This window comes from Frieseomelitta varia, unplaced genomic scaffold (genome assembly GCF_011392965.1).
Source record: "Frieseomelitta varia isolate USP_RPSP 00005682 unplaced genomic scaffold, Fvar_1.2 scaffold_89, whole genome shotgun sequence".
NCBI lineage: Eukaryota > Metazoa > Arthropoda > Insecta > Hymenoptera > Apidae > Frieseomelitta > Frieseomelitta varia.
Genome location: NW_025110689.1, coordinates 785,370 through 806,196, shown reverse-complemented (window position 1 = coordinate 806,196; position 20,827 = coordinate 785,370). Strand labels below are relative to the sequence as shown.

Below are 20,827 nucleotides of genomic sequence, written 5' to 3'. Positions count from 1 at the left end.
TTCGTCGAAACTCCGTTGCTGCGAGAGAAACGAGAATTGGGCTCGTATCCATTGTTCTTTTTTCTCTCTTTCTTTTTTTTTGTGGTATTAATACTTTCAGTCACGAAATAGTCGAGCCATTATCGTTAATCCACATACAACGGGCGTATCCGTTGCTCGGCGCTAAGTAATTTATTTTAATTTCATGGAAAAGTGAGTAATTTAAATGTCTGGCCCCTCCTTGTAACGTGCAACCTCTAATTGGAGCAGTAACAGAAGAATGTAACTGTTACGAACCACATGAAACAACACCGCCGGTGTCTCGGGGAACAACAATCGTTTGTAATTCCCCGCCGCGGTTGTATGTATCCTGCCAAGCCCCCTGAGAGCCCGATCGTAAAAATTATGTGTTTAAGGCCGATTTCATACGTGCCGCGGTACGCGAACGAAAACGCGATCGCGAAATGGGGATTTCTACGGTGTGGCCGATACAAAGCAATTGAAAATGTCACAGACGTGACGGTTCATGGATGGATGTTACTGGACCGGGTTAAGTGGCTTTGGAGAAAGCCAGCTACCTCCGCCTTTTCCTTATGAAGTCACGAAACCGTGCGGGTAACAGGTAAGAAGTCATCGACGTGGCCTTCACCCACCGATTCTACCCACAAACCGTGAAAATTTTCTAGCCTAGCCGATATCTTTGCCCTCGAAATGTCTGAACGTTACACCATAATGGAGGAGATTTACGATAAGTAGCCATTCACGATGTTAGTATCGTTTCGTTTAAATAATAACCAAGAATCAACGATAGTTATCTTTCGATCAGGTAGATTGTAGATGCTCTCTCGATGATGGAACATTTTGGAATTTCACTGACATTTTTACGAACGTGTCGGTAAATTTTGAAATAAATCGGAAAATGTATTAATAGTAATATTATATATATTTGATAGACTCCGTAATAATTTATTTAATTTTTCACGTCTCGATACTTGTATCGCGTGATATTGCGAATAGAGTGTAGAAAAGTGGTACGCTGCAAGGATCTTATCCAGGCTAGAACGAGCAAGAGGAGAGACGACGCCGAGGACGAAGTGCGTCGGCGCCTAGCATGCTGCTGCGCCCTGATCGATCAACAGATTTTATTCGAATCGCCATCGGACTCGGGCAGGGTCACGGTCTGACCTTAGTAGTCTAGAATGACGTCACGTGGACTTTATCGGCGCCATAGTACTCGACCATTCTGGTTACGCTACACTGCGATTTTATTTACGTAATTTTCAGTCAAGGACTCTTTATGGTTATCAGACTCAGCCAGTAGGGCACAAATCCTTTGCGAATGTAGAAATGTGTGTTGTACGAAACGTTTTCGAATTTGAAACATATCTGAAGATATTACGAAGATTTGAATCAATCGTTAATTACATCAGCTAGCAAGAGCACTACTCACACTGAATTCTAATTCTTTAATAGACATTTTCAGATTTTGAAATGCCGTGTCTCATTGTAATACCAATGAAATTCTATAAAGTGCCGCGTAACATCATTTCCTGATGAACAGGATTAGAAAAGTATTTGCAACGAAAACAATTCCCTTTCGTAATTAAAATTTTCCAAGACTCGATAGCGTGAATCGACTGAGCAGAAGTCACACGAAATGAAAACTTTACTTGTTCTCGGGTTAACGAAATATGCGATGGGAAACAAAAAGTGAAATGTGCGACAGATTTTTTTTTTTTTTTTGTGGAAAAATTAAGAATAGAAAGAGAGGGGACACGAAGGAGAAAGGTTGCGTACTTGTGTAAGCGGATTGTGAATTCGTACGAGCAACGGTAAAGAAAAATGATGCGCGGAACGTGAAAAGACACGGCTAAATTCTGACCTAGTTTTGTCAAGCGTGTCCTGGGTCATGACCATCGATTGTTTCTCCTCGTTCCTTCTCGCGGGTGCCTTCCCATGGTTATGGGGTCACGACCCAAATGCTTTGGGGATTTTTTTCGTGAAATTAGGTGGACAAACAAACGACCAATGGAATTTCAGCGGAGTGTAGCAGGCCACTTAACAAAATACGATTCAAGATTTGTGTTCCCTTCGTCCCACATGACATTCCACTCGGAAACGCGAGCGAAGAATTGGCCTTTGATTTGATTCATGCGATCTTCTTCGATGCTTGTTTCCACGTAACAAGTCGTCGATTCCTTTCACTGATTTTCCAGGGTAATAAAAGCTTTCTGTTCGACGAATAGCTGCAAGCTATTGTAATTGGAACGAGAAAAAAAAAGTTGTTAATGATATACGGAGACATCCTTCGTACGTTCACGAAGGTGTAAAAATTCATTCCCGAAGACGGGCAAGGTCTAACCTACTTGACGAAAGTCACGATTCACGGACCAACATTCGTACTACGTCTACGTGATCCTGTAGCACGTGTCACGTTCTAAAGGGAAACGAGAAAAATCCTCTACTGCTCGCGTAGGTTGCCGGTAAGATTAATTTCCCATGACGAGGATTCATCGTTTCTTTTCAGTAATCAATTCAACCACTGCGGAATTAACTGTACGGATACAAACAGGTATAAAACACACACGCACGCGATGTATCTCGGTGTATCTCTCAATGATGCTCGGCAAGAGCGAGCAGAAAAATAGAAGCCCAGAGGTTCGTTCATAAATTTCTACCTTACAACGCATCCACGCTCGTTTCGAGCAGCGATTTCATCCGGCAGGTATTCGCCAGTCAATTATGTTCTCGGTCGGAGTATTTCTAAATAAATGGGATGCCACGTCGCCATCAAAGGAAACATTGTGCGCGCTGAAAGGTACAGGTCCTGGCCTACTTAGGGCGAATCACGTTCACGATCAAGGATTGAACTTTATCCGCTCTCTGAAGTGGTGTACACACACGTTCACATCGGTAGCCGCGTCTGAAATGCATAATTATTCCGAAAGATCTCTCTCGCTACTGTGCATATATACACACATCGTTCAGTGTATTCTAACACCGGCGGGACAGAGATATTAGACGAGATCTTATCCGGAATTCTTCGCCACGAGATAAACCGTAGGTACCGTAAAAGGTGGCCAAGTTTGACACACTTTGCGACTTTGACCTCGTGAGATTTCGAGTCTTCGATTTATCGCGACGTTTCGAACGGAACGTCTCGCCTCGAGAGAAACCACCTTGGCTCTCTTCGATTACTTCTCGAACATCCCGCAATAATTGAATAGATCTGAATTGTAAATAACGCGGACGTGTCTCACGCGGAAAGTCGATAATAAGAACATTTTCATAATTACGCGCAGAATATTGCTCTCGTAATTTCTTGTAGTTACGAGCTAGATCTGGTTTCAACGGATCAACGTCGTTTGCCTGTCGAGTTGAAAATGATAATTATCACGTTCTCCCCGAGCGACATTTCTTGCTGCGAAAATCGAGGCAAGCCGATAAAAAGACAAACAGATTCTTTTTACACTTGCGCTATTTGTCGCTCCGTATCCGATTTGTTTAGGTTATAATTAGAAACTTTTAAAACGGCGGTTGATACGACTCGTCATACGCGGTTGACACAGATTGATGATCTGACTTCGAAATGAAGTGAAATTCGATCAATTGGAATTCCCGATCGAGCTGTTGCTCCATTTTGGACGTCGGTTTTCCCTTTGTTCCAGTTTCACGGATGAATTTGTCGAAGCGTCGTGCATAATCGTTGATATCTTGAATTCACTCGAACATTTAACATTGAACACGTCAGGCAAAGCGACGTGAATTATTTCTGTAATAAATTACATTATGGTTCGCTAATATTCGTAGAGATTATTCTGGATTAGCAGAGATTTCGAATCAACTTCACCGACGAAATTAATCAATCTCGGATGAAAGTTGCCGTACAAAGGTATTTCTCAACGCAACGTAACAGTTTGATGAATTACATTAAAGTAGGAAACGAGTATGCCGTCCGTTTTCTTTCGTCAAACGACTCGCGAGAGAAATTTTCTGTTTGCCACAAATACTTAAACAAAGGAAACCAGTTACTTAAACACTCTCCTACATCAACTCGGTTATATTTAGCAGTCCTGTCCCATAATTTCTACCCATCTGTAATCTGGGTTGTCGGATGGAATTTACCTACGGGATCAATCACCTCTTCATGGCGTCAATATCTTCTGTCTGAATAAAGTCTCGACCCTCCTCACTCTCGTCGAAACTTTGCATTTATAAATAATCTCTATTTTTACCAAACAGGAAGAAACAACGATGAATCGTCCTCCAAAACTCCCTAGCCTTTTAATCAAGGGACGATATTCTCACCTCTGTTCAAAGGAATTCGTACATTTGTAATCTCGGCCTTTGATCTTGCCTCAAGCAACGGATACCTATATATCTTATAAATAAATAAAAAGCAATGATCAATGTCACAGTGTTTCTAGCATGATTTTACGAAACGTCAACTATTTCTGAATACCTCGTTTCAATTTCGTAGGGTATTCGGTCGCAGCAAAGGAATTCTCAGCGTTAACGTTCAACTACTTTTGTACGTCCAAATATTTAGAGGACAATGCAGCTGCGTATCTAGCGTTTCAGATCGATCTAGTCTCCGCACGAACCGGCCGATAAGTGAGTGGAAGTTGAATGCATCGCGATACGTTTCCTGAATGGACAGATAGAAGCAAGAGCCAACGACGATGCCGATGAGTAGGACAGTGTGTCGCTGTCGTGCGCGTTGGGCCTCGTTCTTCTCCACGTGACCTGGTCACTGACCCACTTTGATTTCTCCTGGTTCGCTCTCTTTCTCCAGCTGGTGCCGCCCGTGTCTCTTTTCCTTCCTCCTCGACGATGGCTCGCGCGTCGTTTGCGCCATCGAAGACAGCCGGGGTTCCCCACTTCTCCGATCGCTGATCGTTCTTCCTGGCGAACGTTACCTCCACCATAAACGACCTCCACCACTGTTCGTTCGTCGACCACCACCACCGATTCCTGTTCGAAGGCGCCGCTTATGACTTAGCCATGCGATTCCAGCACATGCGGTGGCACGAGGTGCAACACACAACCAGACAGGTACCATCCAGTTGACTAACCGGATGGACGAACGGTGCGCGGAAGAGATTGGCATTAGAATCGCGTGAAAAGTTCAATCGAACAGGTTCGCCGGTTGTGGCTCTGCCACAGTGTCATAGACTGTCTGTCGACCGTCGACCCCGTTCCAACGAACACTCGCTGTTCCAAACAACACTCGAGATTAGAATAACATCCGCGGATGCCACCCGTGCGAGATCTCATCATCCATATTGCGACCAGTGTACAGACGTTTCTGTATCAGCCCGTCGAACTCGTTTTCCTTGCGTTAACGTTAGATCAGTGCATGTTGTCTTCCTTTGTTGCTGGCTCGTGTGGAAATTTCAATTCGATCAACGAGTTGAAACGTTGCCAGTCGACTGGTGTATGATTGCCGAAGCGAGGAACGCGGACGAGGGAAAGGGAAGTGGAGGAAGTTCAGTGACGAAGTGCGACGCGTAAACGGAACCGGGGTGACAACGTGTGAACTTGACGAAAGACGTTCACACGACGTGAGAAAGGTCGCGTTCTCTTCCGGGCAACGATCAACCGGACGTCTCTCGAGGATTTAAGTTATGAGACGGGTTTGACGAATCGACGAACGTATCACGGTTAATACGTCGCATGGTGAGTATCTCTTCGAAACCAGCATCACGTAAACAATCATACAACAATGATCATTGCAAATTCCAAGAAATTTGAAAGTAGTATTCGCATACGACATCGTCTTCAATTTTCTTCCGAGATATCTCGTATTTCACTGTTCCGAAGTATTCGTGTCCACTGTAATATGTATATATAAAATGATTGGATAAATTATAGTCGGACACACAAACTGACGAAATACTGTCAGCTGATTTTATTTAAACGCGTGCGAGCTCCACGTTATAGACGATAGAGAGCTGTCTCGATCTTGCGATTCTCACGTGGACAGGGTACAGTGACGCTTGGTTTCGTCGTGGTTTCCGTTACACGTCGATAGACGTGGAGACAATGCGATAAATATTAATGTAGAAAGCTCGATAGCGGCGAGGACGAAAAAGATATCGGTCAGTTGGAATCGTCAGTTTGGATCGTTTTATCGGAACCAGGACGTGGTCAGGAATCAGTACGATCGTACGGAAAGGTAACCTGACCGTGGAGGCAGGAGAAAGCTGGGCTTCCGACTTTGGCCCGTAATAAACGAGGCGATATACATAGAAGATCATTTGGCATGCTCCGCTGCCTCACCGCATCCTTCTTCCCTTTTTTCTCCTCTTTTCTTTCTTCGTTCGAACGCTCCATTCCCTGTGATTTCATCCACGCGTCGTTACCTACGCGTTACACCTTCTCAAAGTCCCATTTCTCGAGATTAAACGAAACAGCCACGAGTCACACGTAATTACATTGTACACTGCTTTTTATAATTACCCTTTCACGCAGGCATCGAACGCAAATTCTCCTGCGATTATTTTTACCCTGTTAACCGGGTCTCGGCGCTGCGTGTACAATCGTGTAATTAAAATTTAATAAGAACGAATTGATTTTAATTAGATTGGAGTTTCAGTTCTTACAGATGTCTGTAAGAATATATTTTTCATTTGAGTCACGAGTCAACTCGTTTTTGCGATCGTAATCGATCAACGATTTCGTCTATTAACTACTAGACCGATTAATCCGATAAAACTTTCGACTCGAATTGATCGTGCGAGTAATGAGATTAACCTCGTTTCCGTCGAGAGTTCGAGCCATCACGCAGAAAGTTTGGCGATGATCCCCGTTAATGGATATCGGCTACAGATGAACGATGTTCGGTCGTTAACGTGGTAACGAGATGATGCTAGATACGTTCATTCACCTCTTTCTTAATTCACCGAAGCAAACAATTCCGATCGTTTCATCGTGAAAGTTTCCTGTCGATCAATTTCGAAACATCGCCGGTGGACACGGTCTCACAGCGCGTGGAGAGACAGAATAACCGAGAGAGAATAAGATTCCTCGCATTGACCTCGAACGGCGTCTGACACATCGGCCGCGAGTGGTATAGGCGCGCAGGTTCGTGTGTACACCTAACTTGCGAGTTAGGTATGCCAGGTAGTGGTAAGTTGGTAACGGTTGTCAGCGGACAGCCGGCTCGTGTCACTCTTTCCAATCTTACTGGTTGATTTGCGCGTTTAGCTTATTCGCGAGCTCACTCTTCCTGTCGCTCCATTTTTCAACGAGCCGACAAGTCCAGGAGATGGCTGACGCGCCGGGCGGAACAATAATAATATTTCCCATTGATAACGCAGGCAGCCTGTTGAATAATAACACGCCTTCAACGTGCGACGTTGCACGTCGTGCGTTGATCTAAAAATCTAAATTGCAAGAACAATGCAAAATAGTGGAGCAAAAGCGCGGACTCGTGACAAGTTGCGTGTTACTTATTATTGTAATTTTTATGCAGTTGTTATTATTTCCTCCGTAATTATTCTCCGCCGCATCAAGGAAGCACCACTTTATAAATGATGATCGGCCTCTGTCAGCGTGACTAGCGTAGATTAGCCGGGTTAAACTTTTGCCGCCCTACATAACCCCGGTACCTCGTTTCGAGCCTCTTAAAATGCAGACGACGCACTGTCCCTTTCAAGTTATTCCAAGTATCACCTTTATTTCGGCACGTGCACAGCTCTGGTAGAAAGTGGTTATCGAATATATTTTCTTCCGCTCCAGTTTAACTACGGCCCCGTAGTTCGCCTCTTTCTCGTTCGTTTGCTCGTCAAATAGATTATCTCGGTTGCACGCCGACATTTTTCGATATGCAACACAAGCAAACTATCACTTTCTATAATTCGTACGAAGAGAGATAATACCATCAACGAGATCGTTCGTATTGTCCGACTTGAATCGAGGCGATTTGTTTTGCACGAATGATCAAGTACGAAGTATTTGAGGCGTTCGAGTGAAAGCAGAGTGTATTTCCAACATCGTTCGAGATTTCCTCTCTTGCTGTTGTCTATTTGTTCCGATAATTCTCCATATTACTTCGTCCGACAAATTCAGCCACCGTGGATCAAACGAAGTTGCTGGGTTCAAATTGGAGAAGGCAAGAACGATGAAAGTGTGGAGGAAATTCTTGAAATTCCGTTTCATAATCGCAGCGTGAATCTGACGATGTGAAAAGAGACCCTTCGATCTCAAATTCTTTAAACTTCGTAAAATTGTAAAATCCACGTGGAGAAACGACGACTAAGCGAAATTCCTTTCGCATCCACAAAGTTAAAAAGGAGAATCAAAAATGGTAAATTGATCGAAAAAAAAAAAATCCTTAATGGATCAATGAGTTGAGTTTGTCTGTTGGTTTCTACCATAGTCGAGACAATTTCTTGATCACACCACCTGCGTTTGATCGTTAAATGCAGTTCCATAAACGATAGAGTAACTACGTAGTTATTTTATAACACAAACAATGTCAACGTGATGTACCAGAAAAGGGTAAATGATCGCGACTAGATCTATGCGATCTGTATTTCAAGCGAAGAAAGAGTGGAAGAGGACAACGACGAGGACGATGACGATGACGATGACGATGACGAGGAAGCGTCTCTCGGTTAGTACGAGGGCAAGCCAATCGGGTCACCCAGATCCAATAATGAAGAAGAGTCGAACTGAGCTTTCTCCCCGGGTTTGCGTGTACAGGTGTGCGCAGAATCCTCTGCATACTTGTGTTTACGTACATACTTGCACAAGCCTCTACTCACGTACTGACCAACGGCCAATAAACGCCGAAGAATTTTCGAAGCACTCGAGTTTACTCTTTGACTCTTATCCCGCACAAGCTACGACCGTACAAGCTCACGATCATGACCGTATGTCCAGATACTCATGTGCATACGCCACACAGGGTCTCCTCTCGTACGTGTCCAAGCAACATGGTCGACGTTTTTTCAACGAGTCTACGTAAAATATATTATCCTCGACACTGTACGCTGAAATTTGTACGGAATTTTCCTTCGTCTTGGAACAAAATTTGTCCAAAGATGAGCTGCAAGTCGTTTCCTTGGACTTTTTCTTTAGAGGAATTTTGCATAAATTGAAATTCATTTAGTTACACCTTTCGTGCGTGAAACGTCGCATTTTAGAAGTAAGGAACCTCTTGGCAACCTTCTTTCTACGGACTGTGAAACTGTTTCGAGGCGGTAGCAAGTGGCTGTCTCCTTACGTCCATTCACCACACATTTAGCTGTAATTTTGCTCGAAAAGATAACTGTTAACTATTCCGCAAGAATGAAAAGATCGCTGACGATAATTGTCCTCATCTTCTGCCAGTACGTTTTTATCGCGATCGACAACTACGTACTTGAAACCGAAGCCCGAGAAACGGAACGGTTCGAAGGAAAGTGACTTCCGCGTATTTACGCGAGTGCAGCACGCTTGCGTACCACGTGAATAAACGACCAACGAAAGGGAACCATTGTCGCAACGAAGACACAGCGACGTCCATCCATTCCTCGCGTATTCGCGATGACCAACACGAAAACGATATGATCGATCTTAGTCTAGTATCGAATACTGATACTTTCTCCACGATCGTGGCATCGAAACGTTGCACTCAACGTTCACGTACTGGGATTCTGATTTGTAAGGCCGAATGTCAGAAAACGATGAACTTTCTATGCGCAGTGCGCGATGCTCGCGTATCGTCGATCAAACCCGGTAAAAAACGAATTTCCAATGAACTGTCGCGGCTCCCGCGCACAAGGCAGCCCAGCCTTGCGTGCGAATAATGAGGTTTTGCGACAGAAAGAAAGACAGTCAATGGATAATGCAAGGGATTGATAATTTGTAGTACCGGTATCTTCCTCCACTCTTCGATTCCTGGTGTTATTCTTAGAACAGGTTTCGTAACAGCGACGAAACACGCGAAAAAAGAAGAAAAAAAAAAAGAAGAAGAAATCGACTGTTAAGCATTCAACTGCCTCGGCTGTTTGAAAACAGCTCGAGAAAACGCTCCGTGGAATTTCCTTTGCATCTTCCGAAGGCGAAGAAATCTTCGCTCAGCTTCGCAGAAAGTTTCGATCGTTTCGTCGGTGAAAAATGGAACTCGTTGTTACGAGACGCGGGATCGAATTTATCGTTGTTTAAGAAGGTCAGAAGAACGGCGAAGAATAGGACAGTGAGGGGGAATTGGTAACTGGGTTACCGGTGGCTCCGGAGAAGCAACGTTCGAGCAATCAGCTTCCTCGCTCTCCTCGTCTTTCTCACGGCCCCTTTCCTCTCCGTACATCCAAGATGCAAGATCACGAAGCGATGGTCCGCTGCCCCTTGATGTTTCTTCCTTCGCTCCTCTTCATCGTCGTCGTTCTCGCTTCTCTCTGTTTAGCATTACGCAGCCGTATGATACGTAGAACGCCTCGTGTGCCTCTGAACCGACTCTGGAATAACGGGATTTCGGGACACGAAGGGATACCGTGCTCACCTTCGAGACACGCACGTGAGCGTATAAATCTCGGGAGGTATCGTCAGACGAGGAGAAGCAAGTCACACACCGATGCGATGAAACACCGTTCTCGGATTCTCGTTGTATCTCTGACTCTCTCGCCTTGTTTATCTTTTATCGCTGTCCTGACAGACTGGCCTGTACAAAGTATAAAATTGTCACTGCCAATTTTTTAATTGTAACTCGTAACAAGACGACGATTCTCTCTCCTTAGGGATCTCCTTAGACTTTCGAGCGTTATATTCATTGATTTTCTTGAACATTTAGTAAAAGTATCACGTTTCCTTGCAGTGGATTTTTTTTTAAGCGGTGAATGGACAGTAGATTCTGATCTAGACTGAAATTCCTTTCTCGCGTAAATATTAAACATTTATGATAAATTATTCTGCTTTAGATATTTTACTTTAGATTTATTTTTCTGTATTACGTGTGTTTTCTGCATTTTTTTTTTTTTTTTCACCCGATGATGAAATATTATGTAATGGAGTTTCTTGGGAAATTTGGAGTGTATTCTACGAGACCCAAATCACAAAATAACTTGCAAATTAAAGTGAACTCGTTTACAATTTGTATCTTTTGCAACGCACGTTACTAATTTCTTGTACCGTTACAGAAGACGTTGTACATGTAGCAAGCTGATTTGAAATGACGATTAATATATGTATCTTGTTCTTGCAGGACGTGATATTCGTCGTTCAAAACCACTTAGGTTTTTCTCTAATTAATCGATAAATACAGACTGTTTGAACTACTTCTTCTAACAAAACTGATCTGACTTTTCATTGCAGATGGCTGTCGGGAAGAACATCCATTTATTACTCGTCATCCTTTCTTCAATGTCCGTCATTTCACGCTCTTACGTGCCTCAAGCCACAGGTAACAATTACATTATGCAACGAGTCAGTAGCCATTAAACAAGAATTAATCAGTTACGATACGCGAATACGTTGATTATGATTTTATTTTTAACCGTGAAACACGATCTCAGCAAACGATATCCCAGAATAATGCTTTTAAATAAAATTTGCATGGGATTCCACTCTCTTCTCCTTTATACTTTGGCTTTTATAGTTTCATAGAATTCTACTTTTCTCTCGAGGTACGAACATTTTTATACTAATATTTGTCTTGTACGTACGTACGTCGAAGTAATCGCTCTTAGGTATTCTTCAGAAATTATGCAGGAAATTATCGAGAATGGAAACTGAGAAGTTTTCTGATGAAGAATCTATGGGTTTATTTTCTTTGCTTTACAGATCTAAAGAAACAGATCTAAAGTTTCTTAAACTTTAAACAAAATTCATACTTTTATGGATATAAAAAAAACGGTCTAATAAATAATTAAATATTGTAACAAGTACTACATTAGAACATTTTATATAACTTTATATAGCTTTACATAACAAGTAACATTCTGTACACCTTTGCTTTAAAATTTCAAGTATGAGAACAGAAAATTCTACGAGAATAAAAATTTCCAAGGCAATTTTATTCGATCCATCATTTTGTTTTAAAGATTTTTCTTTCAGAAAGCACCTTGATTGTGAACCGATGCACGAGAATGTCAAAAGTCAACGAAAAATCTCACTTCAACGTTCAATCCGGCTGATTTATCTCGGTTTATTGCCCACACGAGAATTCGTTGATGTACTTTAACCGATACCGTCGTGGCTCGAGCGTGAATTGTCTACCGCGGCGTAATTGCATCTGTCAACATGGTAGAGACAAACGTGTTTTCCCACGCGTACTTTCCACCGAGAGCTATCCCCAGAATTTTCCATTACCAACCCGAGCCCACTGCCTGCTAATTACACGCGTGGAAGTTTCACGTCTCAACCATAATTCAGTACCAGCCAATTTATGGATATACCCTTAGCCGCGTACAAGGCGACACGTTTTTTAGCAATCGTGCACGACACCAACATTGACACCAAATTCCACTTACATCTCACTTCCTTTCGAAAGTCGCGAATTCCACGAGCTGCGTATCTCATTCTAAATGCTTGCTTGTTCTCAATAGGCGACAGAAATCTCAAACACCGCCGCGAAGTATCACGCCGCGAAATATCCGACGATTCACGTTTGATGTTTCGAGCGACGCTCCGAAGGTAGCTGGTAAATCGCCGCTCCGTTTCGAATATCATGCCAGTAACGCGTCGCAACGACTTCGATAAACCAGTCGAATGCGAGGCAGTTAAATGGAAACAGGTTCCCTCGCGATGCAGAGGGAATTTCGATCGATTTCCCTGACGAAGAAAAGTTTCCGGGTTTATTAAACCAACGTGGACGCGAATTCCAAACCTTCATAACTTCTACCACTTTCGCATTCCCATTTTCTCGAACCAGTCGTTAACATTTATACAAGTATCACGCAATCATCTTATTACTCTGTTTGCGCTACCCGACCGTGCTAGCTGTACGTACACACAATCGATACGACATAACGTTTCCCTCGAAACCGGTGGAAAACACGTTCGTTTGTTACACTAATTAATTAAAATTATTAATTACGTCCGTCGGCTGCAAGCGGAGCAAAATATCACCGTGGCAGTGTTGCATAGGTGGAAAATTTCAAAGGAAAATTTCAGATGTTAATCGTGTTTTATAAAAAGAGTTCTTCGCTTTTCTTCGTGGTAAACGTAGCGGATTGTTTGACCGATTCAGTGTAATTACCCATTTCTTTGTTCTTTAATTGGAGGGGAATTAAAATCGACAGAATAGTTTGTTAAAAATCTGTAAATGAAGGTGATCGTCGGAACGTGGAATTCGTAACGTATCCAAGTTCACGCTGCTCGTGACATAGTTCGACGCGAAACGAAAGTCCGTGAAAAATAATAATAAAGAAAAAAAAAAAAAAAAGAAAAAGAGAAAAAAATCTGGAACGCCGGAAGGATCCTGACAAGCTCTACGGACGATTCGCGGAGTAGGTCATTATATCGGTAGTATGCAGGCATATAAGGAGACACGTGCAAAGCCTACATGCTTGCTCGCGTATGGCTTAGTCACCTGACCATAACCGATCACATTAAATACTTACTTTTATATATATATATATATAAACATAAAGGAACATTGGAAATTGTAGTTCCTGTTTTTTATCGTATCGGTGAATCTCTTCGGAATATCAGTACGTGGCCGGCCAAAGAGAGAGAGAGAGAGAGAGAGAGAGAGACACGTCGACCCAGATTCAAAAATGGACACAATAAATTTACTCAAACTCACGGCCGGTGGACGATACACGACGACGATTTCACCAAACGGGCAACGACAGAATTTGGAACGAGTGAATTTCTCGATACAGTTCGTACGGCCCTAGACAGTCGCGAATACCAAACGAGTCCAGTTAGTTTCGTTTTCAACTCGTTTGTCGTGAACCGTTGTGCACTCGTTGCTAATTACAGTAGCACGCCCTGATTGGAATAATAAAAGCTCGCCTTGTTTCGCGAACCGCTATCGTAACCAAATCGTGAGCGAGTAAAATTGTCGTCGTACACGTGTAAAATTTTACGCGGTAATTTCTGGATTTCTTTTTTGCAGGCAAGAGACTGTTCGGCGGATACAGGATAGTACCGAAAGCGTGTCAGCCAACGATACCGTCTCGAGTGAAGTCGAGCGAGCCGGCGATATGCATGTTCAATTACGAATGCTCGCGTCGAAATGGACAGGTGGTCGGTGCGTGTATGGACGGGTTCCTTTTCGGCGCTTGCTGTCAACTACCGCCGAAACATTTGGCTGGCAGCATCGTCAAGGACCCGATGGCACCAGCCTCCGATGAAATATTCAATGTACACGAGATCGATCACGTGCCGGATATTCCCATCTTGTTAAATTCGGACGGCACGCCGCTCGGGATGACCGTGCCCCAGGACGACGCCGTCAAAACCGAACAACCCGGCACGCCGAATCAGCAAGCGAACAACGAGGGGACAACGTACACGAAAATCTCGACGTTCGACGTGCCTTCTACAACCGCGAAACCAGCGTTGGGAGCAACCTCGCAGATTCACGACAGCGTTGAGAACGCAGAGAAACCGCAAATATCCGCGCAACCGGACGTAAGTCACTTGGAAGAAGATTTCCCAGCTCTGTTGGGTCAGCAGAACGTTTTAGACGACCTGAGCCTTTCGGGATTGTTGAGTCACTCTGACTCGAAGAACAACGTACAGAATCACGGGGACAATTCCGCCATTAATCCGGTCACCACTTTGCTGAGTCCAGATCAGATACTTCAGATAGCCGATCCGGTTGACCAACTTCCAGCTCTGTTTTCGCAGGGATTGGGTCAGAGCAATCATACCTCGCCCGACACGATACTGTTGAACGAGAACGGGACCGCCGCGTTGAACGAGACGAACAATCCAGACGATTTGTTCAAGCCTAACGTCGAATCCAGCACCGAGAAGCGGAAAGCGACCGAAATTTCGCCGAGTAGCACTCAGAGGCCGAAAGTGACGGAAAGTGTGTCGTTTACGGAAGTTAAGAGGCCGCCGCAGGATACCACTCACCAAAGTACTTCAACGACGCAGTGGCTAAAGTTCCCGGATCAATCTGCATCTTCGATGCACGACGCGATGTCCTCTTTCCCGGGAGATCAAACTTCCGGCACGTCGCTGATGACGAGATTGCCGGTGGTCACCCAAATGTACGCCAGCACGCAGAGGCTCACGACAACCTCCCGCCCTCAAGAGACAGCGATTGATAACTTCGAGAGAATCAGCACGATAGAAGAGAGAATCTCGACTAAGAACGTAGAGGCGCTCGATTTTACGAACAGAAGAACGACCACGCCGATGACCACCTTGAGCGACAAAAACGAACTAGTGAAAGTACCGACGATTACTTACGACGCGCCTTCTGGCAATAAAAAGGACGACATAGAGGTGGACAAAGAGGAGCTAGCAATCAATCACATAATTTCCATTCTGAATAACACGAAGCCAGGCTCGGGAACCACGATCCCGACTCCGAACTCTTCCATCCACAAGTGGGTCAGTATCGACGAGACCTCGAAACCATCCTTGGTTCGTATCTCCACGAGAGCTCCTCCCGTACCTGGACCAACCACCGCTCAATCTTTCCCTTACACGTTCTACAAACCGGTACAGTCGTCGAATTACTACAATTACGAGACTGTGCCCACGCACTCCACGACCTTTGCCTCATATCCCACTTCCAACTCGCATTCATCCAGACCGTCGACTCTGTCCACTCTCGCCAGTGCCGGTACGTCCGATTATTCCGTAAAAACCACAACGAATCCTCCCGCGCCGACTGTGATAGTTCTGGGGCCTCTTGGTACAGAGTTCGCGACTGAGACTAGCCAGAAAATAGCTACGAAGAGACCAGCGAGCGAAACTGTCGGTTCTAGCACGACAGCTTTCAAACCTGCGACCGGATCGGTAAGACCGAGTCCGCTTACAACGAGGAAACCTAGCGTTTCGACCACTATAACTCACAACATCAGTACAGTGATCTCGAACGTTGCTACCAATAACGTGGTTTCGACAAGTTTCTTCAGCGTCAACGTGAAAGACGGGACCACGTCGAAACCGATGGTGAACAGTAGCTACAGCACGCAGTCTGTCGTCACCGAAACCGAACTCGAGACCGAAAATTTCGAGAAGTTGTCGACGAGAAGACCAACGATTTGGACTACCCTCTCCTCGTGGTCCGGCAAGCCCAGTTTCCACTTGAGACCGTCTACGCCTTCCTCAGTCTTTCCAAACGAGAATTTAACGCCTATTAACACCGTGGTCTTCAAAGATCCTACCAGCTCGACGATGACGGACATCAAAGCAACGACTGTTCCGCCACACTGCGACGAGGAAACAGCAGCACCGGACGATCTGATCAACTTCCCTCCTGTCAGGAATCCGAATCTCAATATATCAGCGCCGATTTCGCAACAAGAAAAACCAACTATCTTTGAGACGTTCAACAACACGGGTTACCCGGACATCGAGATAATAAGCGAGAACGATATTCCAACACCGACTTTCGTCGACGACGACGTTTTCACGAATAAAGTCGACTCGTTCGTGAACACGATCGTACAGTCTCTGCAAGGCAACTTCCAGGTATTTATATCGCATTTAACTCTTCTCTAATTATAGCATTATTGGTTGAAAACTTGAAGTTGCGTAGCAAGCAGCATACTGCGCGCAACTTTTGCAAAAGCATGGAAACCCGCAGTTATCACGTACGGGTGAAAGGCTAGGCTAATTTCACTAATTTTGCATGAAGGATCTCAAAGAGATTGTGTACAACCGTGTCAACGCGACACCGGCTGCAATATCCAACCAGGCGTCGACTGTGACGAGGAGGCCGGCCACCACGACGAAGAAACCGGTGCGAAAGCCCGCGACAACGACGAAACCGTCGTACATCACGACGAAGAAACCCGTGACCACAAAGAGGCCGATCAATCGTCCGACGACTTTAAAGCCGTCGGTATCGGAGAAACCAGTTCGCCCTTCGAAACCGACAACGACGAAACCAAAACCAACCGCGGCGTCTGGCGCGACCACGAAGAGACCCCAGGTTACAACGAAACGGACTAGACCAACCAGAAGACCTACTACAACGCTGGCTACGAGCACGGAAGCTATAGTCGCGGAAGAAGAAGAAACTAGTATCGCGAACGCAGTCGAAACTACCAGTCCGCAGATTACATCTTCGAGTGACTTTCGTTCTCGTAAGTGTTTTTTTTCACTTATCCATTGTCGCGCGATGATTCTTCAACCTGTTGGATTTTGATTAATTTGGTGCTAGTGAATCGAAAATAATTCTTGGCTATTGTGTCAGAAGCATCCAATTTCCTTTCCTCTCTGTCGCGCCATCCTCAATTGATTAGCCTGTATTTCATATATTGCGACACATTATCAATTAATTACATGTACAATGCAAAAAGAAATTTTGTCATTTTCACAGAATGTGGCATAAGACCTTTGATTAAATCTGGGAGGATCGTCGGTGGCAAAGCGGCGACATTCGGCGAATGGCCGTGGCAAGTTTTAGTTCGAGAGGCCACTTGGTTGGGCCTCTTCACGAAAAACAAGTGCGGCGGTGTTCTGATCACGGACAAATACGTCATCACTGCGGCTCATTGTCAGCCAGGGTATGTCCAATATCTACTTTTGGATTTTTCTACAATATCAGGACACGGAAGTCCCACAAGCCTGTTCATAAATATTTGGAACAACACGATTATACGCATAAATACGTATTTTACAGATTCTTAGCGACTTTGGTAGCCGTTTTCGGAGAATTCGATCTGTCTGGCGAGTTGGAAGAGAAACGAAGCGTAACGAGAAACGTTCGACGAGTGATCGTCAACAGAGGCTATAATCCAACGACATTCGAAAGCGATTTGGCACTCTTAGAACTGGAATCACCGATACAGTTCGACGTTCACATTGTCCCGATTTGTATGCCCGATGATGGTATAGATTTTACGGGTAGAATGGCCACTGTCACTGGCTGGGGACGATTAAAGTACAGTTAGTATCATTTCTACTTTTGTAGCTGATGTCACATTTCGTTTAATATAAATATCGATGGATAATCTCAATTTGCAGATGGCGGCGTACCATCTGTTCTACAGGAAGTCCAAGTGCCTATAATCAAGAATTCTGTCTGTCAAGAGATGTTCCAGACAGGTGGACATTCGAAACTGATTCTCGACAGTTTCCTCTGCGCTGGATATGCTAATGGACAAAAAGACTCTTGCGAGGTATTTTTAAAATACGTTCACTCCTTATCAAAGGCGATTAATTTATCTAGAGCCATTGGACTGCGAATTTTTATCCGTTTATAGATTAAGATGAATTTAATGATGCAAAAAAGTACACAATCGTTATTATATTCGATAAGTAGCCTGTGAATTTCCACACATTTTTAAATTTTTGTCAATATAATTAAAGAAATGAAACCTAAGTAGAAATTTCTTTCATCTGTTAAACTTTGTACTCTACTTTCTTTTTGTTTCTTTTTGCATTTTACAATATATTTTCATATTTCAAATTTCCCATAAATGCATAAAAATTCGCACACTATTAATGAACGAATCAAATCCTCGTATTCCAAAAATCGATTCATTATCTAATTGCACAGGGTGACAGTGGTGGTCCATTGGTGATGCAACGACCAGACGGAAGATGGTTTTTGGTAGGCACGGTGTCTCATGGAATAACATGCGCTGCACCGTATCTTCCAGGTGTTTACATGAGAACAACGTACTTCAAACCGTGGCTACACAGTATCACCGGAGTCTGAAAGCCAGCAAATAGTTTATTTCTTGGACAAGGTGACAGGCGCTGATAATTCCGTGCCACTTGTATAAATGTACAAAGGAAGATTAATTTATTTCCTTCGGAATAGATTGAAGAATATCGATCAAGGGACCAAAAGGAACTAAGCGAACACGAATGCATTTCGCATACTATTTTTCATAATACAATTAATTTTGAATAATTTCTGTCACTCGAACAATTTCAATTTTCTTAACAAGCAGTCATGCAGAGACTGCTGACAAGTCGTATCGTCGATTTCCAATTATTTAAATTTTCGACGACCTATCGTTAGAATTGTTATTTTGTGACGACTATTTCGAGAGAAATTTTTCATCAGTATACGAAAAATGATCGCGTATTTATGTGCATCCGACAATAAACGTGTTATGTGTTCCATGTATATACGTGAGTACGTGTTACACGTGCTATATGTATGCAATTACGAACTGCGAGCCTTATTTATTTCGTTGTTAGCTGTTATTTATTAAACTCATTTTTATACGAGATAAGAATGTTTTCTTTCCACCCCTATCACGCGCATCACATGAGAAACGTACATTTGACTCGCAGGAAGGAAGGAAAAAAAGTAGATAAAAGAACAGACGAAAAAGAGAAAATACAGAGATCAAAAGCAAAGCGAACCGTCTCGTAGCTTTAATCCAGTTGTAAAGAACTTCGAACTTATAATAATTAACAAACCCTGCGTGTTAGCGTTCTTATCTTCAACCATCGCAAATTTCTTGGAAGTTCAGAACCTGTTACGTCCAACAGTAGCACGCGACAGTAACAAAATAATGCTACCATCCAGCGAAAATACTCTGGCGAATGCTACACCTTAATTTACGCGAACATGCGCAAATAATCAGACCGCCTTAATCTGGCAAAAAGTGAAATACAAAACTGATTAATCAACACAGTGGCTACGTACACGTATCACGATTTAAAAATCGTCCAACATTTTAAAACCTTGATTTGTTACTTCGCTGTTTCCTCTAGAGAGAAAACATGCAGAACGTTATAAATAGCCCTTACACATTCAACGTAAATTGCATACTTTGGCATTTGCAAAGACAGGTTGTATACTTAGCACGAGTATGTTTACGGAAAACATCTTCAGGAACAAGTGCATGTCGGGAGTATTTGAACCATAATCTACCAACATGAACATGAATCGCGTAAAATCTGAATGTTCTCAAGGGAGAGGATTGTACTGCGTTTTACTTTCGAGCTGTTCCGCGATCACTTTAATCGTATAACGAAAGGAAAAACGTCAAAACAAAAATAACACGACGTCCGAGACATCATGTTTTACTTGAGCGTGAAATGCATGCTCTTTGCTATTCCATATATAGTTATTATTCATGGGCCACCTAGGAAACGAATATATGGAGCAGGATCGACCGCCCTGTGGAACATCAGGACATTCCGGATCAATACGACCAACAAAGATGGAAACAATGACGACCGCATAGGACGACGAAGAAAGAGCTAAACACCTACGCGAAAGTACGCCCAACGAATGGCGCTGCTGTACCCTAAGGTGGAATACAATTTTTATTTCATTTGAAATGAATGCAACTGTTGAAGCTGATAAGCTGAAATATCACACTCGTACGTCAAAACGTTCCGCGCAATATCTTTTATCACGAAAGAAGAATTTATGAGAACACCTTTGTATCGTGTTTCCGATTCTTTTGGAATATTCGCAAACGTAACATCCACGAGACGATTAATCCAATGTGAATCGCATTTACGAAGCAAACACAATTTCCAGGAGAATTCAAAGCAAACAAACGTCGTATCGTTGATTTAATCATCGAAAATACGTTCTCATGCACCGACGGTTTACAGAAACAGAAACTTCTTAAAATTGGCGTTGAAAATATCGAGAAACTTGCCTATCTTCCTGTTCCTTAGAGGGAAGCTAAATAGGGAAAATACGAAGTAAAAATCTGAATGAATAAAATGGCACCTGGATGGTATGCGTAAAAACGTCAGGTGTCGCGCTTGCGCGCATGTTTGCACGAGCTTGTACAAGGGAAACCGG

At 43.5% G+C, this 20,827-nt stretch overlaps 1 protein-coding gene across 1 annotated transcript; it reads left to right on the top strand.

The window, feature by feature from the left end:
• The first annotated feature begins 4,977 nt into the window (after positions 1-4,977).
• On the top strand, positions 4,978-19,284 carry LOC122537157 (serine protease filzig-like). Its single transcript, XM_043670140.1, has 8 exons — positions 4,978-5,658; positions 11,278-11,365; positions 14,027-16,566; positions 16,733-17,183; positions 17,420-17,606; positions 17,723-17,988; positions 18,067-18,221; positions 18,602-19,284. The coding sequence occupies exons 1-8, from the start codon at positions 5,656-5,658 to the stop codon at positions 18,761-18,763; spliced, it is 3,852 nt and encodes a 1,283-aa protein (XP_043526075.1). The 5' UTR covers positions 4,978-5,655; the 3' UTR covers positions 18,764-19,284.
• The last annotated feature ends 1,543 nt before the right edge of the window (positions 19,285-20,827 follow it).

Excerpts from the sequence above, each read along its gene's own strand:
- LOC122537157 (XM_043670140.1), top strand. Across the intron at positions 11,366-14,026 it reads TTACGTGCCTCAAGCCACAG|GCAAGAGACTGTTCGGCGGA; the intron begins GTAACAATTACA and ends TCTTTTTTGCAG. Across the intron at positions 17,989-18,066 it reads CTGGGGACGATTAAAGTACA|ATGGCGGCGTACCATCTGTT; the intron begins GTTAGTATCATT and ends CTCAATTTGCAG.